This window comes from Mytilus edulis, chromosome 7 (assembly GCF_963676685.1).
Source record: "Mytilus edulis chromosome 7, xbMytEdul2.2, whole genome shotgun sequence".
Taxonomy (NCBI): Eukaryota; Metazoa; Mollusca; class Bivalvia; order Mytilida; family Mytilidae; genus Mytilus; species Mytilus edulis.
The window spans coordinates 58,891,889-58,900,476 of record NC_092350.1 but is presented as its reverse complement, the minus strand read 5'-3'; the positions used below and the strand labels follow the sequence as shown (position 1 = coordinate 58,900,476).

Genomic DNA, 8,588 nt, shown 5'->3' with positions numbered 1-8,588 from the left:
CGAATGACTATCAAAAGATATATTAAAATGAAGTTAAGAAAAATAGCAAAAACAAAGTAATTGAAATAGAGTTGTCTTATTGGCAATCATACCACATCTTTTTTAATTTTCCAAACAAAGATTAAAAAATCAACAGATATCAATCATACTAAAAAAACACTAGTTGTATGCGTTTTACAAAGGTTGACGAGAAAATTAAAAACACAGATATTATGTCATACATAGTGTGTTTGTATCTAAGTAGTGAGTTGGCTAAAAAGGATATAACAATTCCTAGGTTGTTAGTAGAAATGGTCAGCGTAACAATAAAGAGTTAAATTAGTATAATCAGATTTATAATCTTATTCCATTTATTAAATGATAGTTTTGTCACGTTTTTGGCATGTTCAAAATCAGCAATTAAACAACAGAATAAAAGCAGAAATTGATTCAGAATTGATAATAAAAGAAAAGTTTGTTTGTTTTCTTTTCGTGAAAATTCTTTAATATTACGGTTTTGGTTTAATCATGATTCTTGTCCCTTTAAGTGCTGCTTGTTTCCATGTCGTCCAATGAATAGATGTTTGATGAAACTCGTCTGTGTACACACCACCGTTGAGGTTGGCAATAGTGCAATCATCATGCCACCATCCACTTTTCATATAGGTGCCACAATGAAAGAATGTAGATATATCGTTGTCCCTGTCACGAGTCGTAAACATCATACCATTCAAATCAACCATAGCATCACCTGTAAGGCGTGAGATTAACGTCAATCAATACATACAGTAAATATTTCATCATTATTATTGTTTACTGTTATGACCCTTGCCTTCTAATAAAAAAGGAAGGTTTCCTCATTTCAGGAGCACGTGAAATATCAAGTCTGTCGTTTCACAACATTTTCCTTAAGGGGGTTTATGTACAGCTTATTTGAAAACAATAATAAAAAATGTAGGTTACCGATGAGTTAAAAAAAGATATTTCAATTTTAATGCAAAAAAGGGCTATTTTGCACCAAAGAAAGATAATTTTGAGCTTTTTCAATGATATAAACATTTTAAAAGTTATCTGGGGCCAAACTGACTCGATGTTTTGGTTGTTTTTTTGTCCCATATCATAAAGTAATAACTAATAGTTTGATGAATAAAATTTGTTATGAAAAAACAAATGTTTTATTTTTTGCTGAAATTTTTGTACCCGCGAGATTCTTAAGTTACAACTAGAGGGTACCAACTTCAGATATCAAATACGTTAATGTTATCAATTATAATACCATTACCAGTATTGAATAATCGAAACTTAGTCGTGGTAAACTGTGGTAAAAGATAGGGGAATGAAAAATATAAAGTAGAAAAACACAAGACAAATTTTTGAGCGAAAAAAAGTTACAAAAGGCGAGCAACTATCTATAAAACACTTCACATACAAATAAAAACTTATCGTATATACAACCACATATTAGTTTTGATTTCCAGTGCTCTTTAAAGGGATACACATCCTGAATCTTCGGTTTTTATGGCAAGGATACATTCGGTTTGAAATAGTTCGATTTCATTGCACATACCATACGTGTCTTCAATAAATGCCAATTGGTTAAATTGACACCAAATGATTTGGAAGTTATTTACGTAAAATGTTTTGGGCATAAAATCTTAACAAGAACAGTTCTAAATATTAGGTTATCATTATTTCAAATATAGCGAGTATAAGTAATTTACGAATCAATAAAGATATAGTGTTTCTTTTTTCATAAAGATATAGAGCCACCCCTTCCCACACCCCCTTCTCACCCCCAAATGGTTATTTTTTTCTCAATTATATGGTTATTGTAAATGTAAATATTGGCAAAATCCATTGGAAATCAACTTGTTTTAACTACATCTTTTGTAGACATAGTGCACATATGATATGTTTTTGTTTATCGAAATAAAGGACAATTTGATCAGTATGAATAATGTTGTGCTTCAAACTCAACATGTATAAAATAACTTCCAGTAGAAATATGTTCTGTTGTCAGAAATGTTTTTCTTAAACAAGTTTTGAATAATTCCTCATCTTTACCAAAATCTGTCTCTACTGCAGTAGAGCAATCTTTGTGCATCTAATGTCACATTAAAGATAAAACACAAAAATATTAGTAAATACACGAATGAATCAACGAAACAGTGATATTTTGGGGTAAATGATAAAGATCATTTGAAAATTCAATGGTACCTTCTTGCCACAACATTTAAAATTACAAAGTCTTTCAAAATATTTTTTTGCAAGAACTTCGTTCAAACCCGTGCTAGACCGTCTTAAACTGACAGAGAGGTGATAGTTTTTTGTTGAATGCCTCGCCTTGACTTTGAGATGACGAACAACAATAAAAGTTTTTTGTGTGCGTTTTTTTTTTTGCTGTGCATGTACTGATTTTGTGTCCTGGATGGATACCCTATATTCGTAGTTATTCTATTACATACAATAACGCTATTTGATAGGATGAAACCAACATCAAATTATAAAGGTTATCACGTGATACTTTGTGTAAGAGTGACCAGTATGCCGTGGGAATTACTTCTGTTAATTTTAATCACCTGCTGTTCCTGCGTAACCAGAAAGTCTGAGTTTATAGTTAGTGCTTTCATCACCGACATACATTGCACCGTAAATAGCATACGCTGTATTCCCTGAATAATCTTCAAGATCAAATCGGACTTGGTATGATCTTTGTCGAAGTATCGCATGTAGATTATCATTTCCTGAAGATATAGATAAGTATTACCGTATTTTTAGTAATGTTTTATGTTGTTAATGCTGAATAACCGTGAGGTAAATAACATCTTTATTAGTACGAAAAACTTTGAAAATAGATAAATATAACACAATTTAAGAGCCAAAATACATACTGCCTCTTAAACATGATAAAGGTAAAACAAAATTATTCGTTAAATCTGTTCAACAGAGTTGCCAGGATTAATCCACCATTTTCTACATAAGAACCTCTCTGTTCACAGTCAGGAATATAGCAGTTGTTATCCATTCGTTAGATGTATTTGAGCTTTAGATTTTGCCTTTTTATTTGGCTCTTACCTTTTTGAATTTTCGTCGGAGTTCAGATTTTTTGTTATTTTAATTTTTTTGTAATGCTGGTCTGGACCTATCTTGATAAGCGTTATTCTTGAAAAATTTGAAGTGCTCACTAAAATGGTTGATTTTATTTGTATTTTTTTTTCCTGAGTAATTAATTCATGTAATTAAAGTTTTAATTGTTAATATTGACTTTCTTTATCATGAAACTTAGACGGGATTAGCATTGCTGCCTTTCGTGCAAAATATCCGATTAGGAAGCGCCTAACCATTTCAGAAGTGATAATAATGTCTTCTCGTTTTAATTTCTTGAACACTTGACAAACTATTATACTACTTGACCTACCAAGCCAATGTTCTCCTGCTATGGCACCGAATCCAGCTTTGTAATCATCCCAGAACCTGTAAAAGTCCACAGTGCCGTCAAATCGTCTTTGGATTGTCTAAAAAAATAGTTACTATAAATTCATATGTTTATATGATAAATATAAATATGATACCAAATTTTGTTGACTTAGGGAAATAGTATTTTCATGGATATTGGATTTCGGTGTTTTGTCAGATTTGAATTGAAGCAAATAGAAAATTTGTGCTTCGCTGAACAATTGAATTAGTGGTTAATTTCCATTAACAAAATCCACGAAAATTGGAATCCACAGTATTGTAAAGATTTACAAATCCATTATTTTATGAATACATATTCTAAATAATATACAGTCCGCCAAAAGTTAAGCACCACCGAAATATAACTGGCAATATTTTTTTAACTATTGCAAAAAAAATATCAATGTTTGGTGTTATGAATTACCTTTAACATACACTAAAAAAATTCATTACGACCAAAAAGATTGCACTCCGATAAAGCAGTCAACCAACCTTTTATCAAAGGTCATATGTGCGTTTATAAATACACTGTTTCTCTAGGTGGTCGTGTAAGTGTTCGTACATTGGTCCGTCGACTTTATAGAGGCAAACGAAGAGCACGTCGTGGTGTATAGAGACCTGTACCTTCAAGCAGGCACTCTACCGTCAGGTTTAAATGGGATAATGAACATCTATGCTTGAACATAAGAACCTGACAAAACACTCATTGGTCAGATGGGAGTCAGTTTCCTTTACTGCCAGAAGACGCCATAATACGAATTTCGCAGGGGAAAAAACGGCCTATGACCAAAAACAATATTTGCACAAGGACTGCATGCATTGCTGGTTGTGTTCCAGTACGGGGTTGCTTCTTATACCGTTATAAGATGGGTATGCATATTCTGCAGGGTAACATAAACGGACATTTGGTGCCTTAGCATATTGTAGTCCGTCATTTTAGTAATCCCCCACTTGCGTCAACATTGTCAAGACACTTGTACCTGAATGACAACGCTATACCACGCAGGGCAAGAATTTTAACCGAGTCCAAAGAGCAACCAGCCATTTACACTAATTTTTGGCCTTCCTTGACTCCATGCATGAACCCTATCAAACATGTCTGAGATGCCATTGTCGGAAATCTCAATCGCAGAGATTCATCTTTACAAAAGTTTGTCGATTTAAAAGTGGCATTTGTTGTTTAATGCAACAGATTTCCTCAACTAAAGTTTTGAAGGCTTGTACCGAGAAAGATAGGTCGTGTTATGAAACTGTACCGGAAATGAGGTTGTTACACATGCTATTGACTCAAATATTGACATTAAATTTGCCAAACATACTAAAGATTATGTGTAGTAAATTTTAATGGTATTGGGTGATTAATTGTTGTAAAAAAATAAAATCACAGTGAAACTTAAATTCCATTTCTTAATTGTGTAATTTACACTATTTCTATGAACGAAAAACCTATATGCATAGAACCTTCATAAGTGACCAAAATTATATTTGTGGTTTGTTTATGGCATACATTAGCAAAATTGCTATATGATTGTTTTCTATTTTTCGAGGAACAATTGATTTTTTAAATTTGAAAAAAAGTAGATGCAATAAAAGTAGGTGGTGCTTAACTTTTGGCGGACTGTATACAAGCAAAAGTAAATCAAACATGTTTAAAATAACATTATTTTAAGTCCGTTGGTAGTTATCAATAATTCTTTTCTAAATTAGATAATGTCAAGACATATTTCTTGTATTACACTGAACGGATTGTGATATGAAAAATTGTTACAACGAATGCGTTTATTTGATCGACATTTCCTTATGCAATATGTAGTTGCTACATTTCCGTTTGGTATTCGTTGTGTCAATAGTCACTCCAAAGTTTATAACAGGCTACATTTGATTTTTGGAAACTATTATATGAGATGTTTTTCATGCTAAGCTCTTTTTTTTCAAAAGAACATCTACATTTTATTCCAATCGGAAGCGAACAAATAATGAAAGCGCATGGCGTTTGCATTTGACGGACACTGACATATTTAACTACCTACAAAAGCAAATCTTTTTCTGGAAATGGAACTAACAGACAGACGCACAGACCATAAAATGTATTGCCCATTACAAATGAAGGTTGAACATAGTAACATCATTTAAAATACATTATTACAGCTGCCTTATCTTTAAAACATCACGCCTTTTTATTAGAAAAATTACTTTCGAGCAAATATTTCTGCTTATTAAAAATAAGACTTACAGTCCAACCTCCATTACCAGTATCCATTTCACAGAACACAGAAATGGTAGATCCGTTTACAGGTGTTATGTCATAAACTCCACTAGGTGTTCCGGGCGGTAGCTCACTGCAGTCCTTTAGTTGCGGAGTGATATCTGTTTGATTATATGAATTTAAAAATTATCGATAAACTCATTTTATATTTCATAATTTATATTTCCTTAGGCCAATCTACATCAACATCAATAATGTTTTCAGAAAACAGAATATTTGGGGGAACAATCAGTAAATAACAGAAAAAATAACCGAAAAAATAGGTGATATAATGCCATGAAAAACATGTAATACATGGAAACTACACTTGATGAATTTCATGCGTCTTAAAATCTTTACATTTCTGAATTCTACTTCACTAATAACATACTATTGTATTGCTTGGTGTTTTTTTTTTTTTTATTTGTTTTGTCGATTTACATTTTGCCATATCATGCCTGGTCAAAGGCCGTCGAATCGAAATATGAAGTTGGGAAAATATACTCATAAAAACGTAAAACATTACAGCGGTAAACTACTGTTGCCTTTTTTTGGTACACCAATGCATTCTCATATGGCGCTACACGTTACCAAGAAGTGCCTATCCTTACGGTGTAATTGAGTTAATCCCATTTTTATTGTAATCAGAAGGACTCAAAGTTATCAAAGTAATATTATAACATAGCTAGCACTCAGAAATGGCAACTAGCTTCGTCGTTGAGTGAAACCGAAAATTAAATAAGATTGATGTAATAAAAACCAACCGGCTAAATATACCAAATCAAATATTTCAAACAGAAACTATATACAGCAAATAATTATCGTTTTCTCGAACTGGATCGTTGGACACCAGTGGAAAAATATACCAGAAATCGTCGCTTTTATATAGATTAGACCGTTTGTTTTCCCGTTTGAATGGTTTTACACAAGTCATTTTGGGCCCCTTTATAGCTTGCTGTTCGGTGTTATCCAAGGCTCTGCTTTCAGGCCCGTACCTTGACATAAAATGGTTTACTTTTAAATTTTTACTCAGCCGAATGGAGAGTTTTTTTTTTCATTGGCACTCATACCACGTCTTCATATACATGTATCTATATCATTAATTATTCCCGGAGAAAAATGAATATTGAATCGAAAAGTACTAGTGGGGCCTATATGATTTATATATTTTGAAATGAATTTTTACCGATTTGGAGATTAAAAAGGACAACACCAAGTCCGTCAGATTTGCAATTATTTATTTTTTCTATTTAGTGCTTTTTACAAGCATCACATGCCCACTGCAAGTACCTAAAAAGGCAGTCAGACGTCAAAGCAATCTCGGACGAGCATTATGTATGTTATTATATCATTTGATAAAATATGTGTATTTTCTTTGTTTATCGAGATGATACCCCGTGGTTGATACAGGCAGGTATGTCTTGTATGACAGTTGCAAAAAATTCCACGATGTGTGAACAAACTAAACAGACACAATAAGTAAAAATGGTAAAACATAGGAGTACAGCAGTCTTAATCACTATAAAAACAACCAATATTTATCAAAGAAAATTAACTAAAAAAAGGCATATAGATAAAGTATATTAGCAAAAATAAAAGACAAGAATACAAATAAAGTAAAAATACTGAACTTAGAGGAAAATCAATTCGGAAAGTCCATAATCACTTGGCAAAATCAAATAACAAAACACATCAAAAACGAATGGACAAGAACTGTCATATTCCTGACTTGGTACAGGCATTCTCAAATGTAGAAAATGGTGGATTAAACCTGGTTTTATAGCGCTAACCCTCTCTCTTTGATGTTGTCACAATAGTTGCCTTGCAAAAAACACAATAACAGAATGTAAAAATACAGATTAATGTTATATGTAACAAGAATTCAAAATGTTTACAATAAAACAATAACATAATGACGGGGTGGTTAAGTACAGCGCTATGTAATTCTATGTATTCATAAACAAAATAAAAGAATAATAACACTTTATTAAGATACTATACAACTTCAATAACTCTGTGTAAAACCGATTCTGACCCAGGACTATTTCACTAGAATTTAACCATTTGTCTGTCAGTATTTTTTGTTCATAGAACATGTTATACACATTTGCTTTATGTCTATGTTTTACGTTATTAAGGGAACAAAATAAAATGTTGACACACACAAATTTTATTAACTTTAAAACTGAACCGTTTTAGTGTTTTATTATGTTACCTTTTCTCTTCACTGTTATCTTATTGATTTTTTTTTTAATTTATAAATTGGAAACTTAAATAGTTCGTTAATAAAAAACGAATTATATTAGGTACCTGTCTAAAACACAAATTCACAGCAACACAAAAAGCACACTAAAAGCAAAGACACAGCGCTTTTAGTTCTGTTATTCATCTCAAAATCAAAGCGAGGTCTCCAACACGGAGCTAAAATAAAATCGTCCCTCATTGCAAGTTTAAGATTTTTTGTAAAATTAATTCATAAAAAAAACATATTTTTTTCAAATTGTAATTTCATTGATTGATTGACTGTTTTCTGTTTTATGCCATTCTCGGCACTATTGTGGTTTTTTCTTGGCGGGCTTTTTTTGTTGCTAGAAAAAGCCTCTCGAATTCTAATACAATTTGATAACTATCAAATGAAATATAACCTACTATAGCTTGGTAGGTTTTCATGAAAATTATGTATTTGAGTAGGATGATAAGTTTTACTGAAGGAGTCTATTTCTTGCTGATTCACGGCCAAAAATATTGTTAATTGGTGCTTGGTCAATTCCCAATAGTCTTTTTTCATAAATAATCAAACTGAACTTAAATTCAAAGTATATCAACCATATATGTATGGGAAAGAGGGTAGACCAAGATAAAAGGACAGGAGTTCAAATAAAACTTGAAGAAATGCCATATATAGACA

The 8,588-nt window shown here is 31.9% G+C and overlaps 1 protein-coding gene across 1 annotated transcript; it reads right to left on the bottom strand.

The window, feature by feature from the left end:
- Window positions 1-2,550: 2,550 nt before the first annotated feature.
- LOC139483264 (ficolin-1-like) lies at window positions 2,551-6,078 on the bottom strand. The gene is made up of 3 exons (XM_071267293.1): window positions 5,669-6,078; window positions 3,398-3,494; window positions 2,551-2,723 (listed from the first exon to the last, which is right to left on the bottom strand). The coding sequence occupies exons 1-3, from the start codon at window positions 5,693-5,695 to the stop codon at window positions 2,551-2,553; spliced, it is 297 nt and encodes a 98-aa protein (XP_071123394.1). The 5' UTR covers window positions 5,696-6,078.
- Window positions 6,079-8,588: the final 2,510 nt, after the last annotated feature.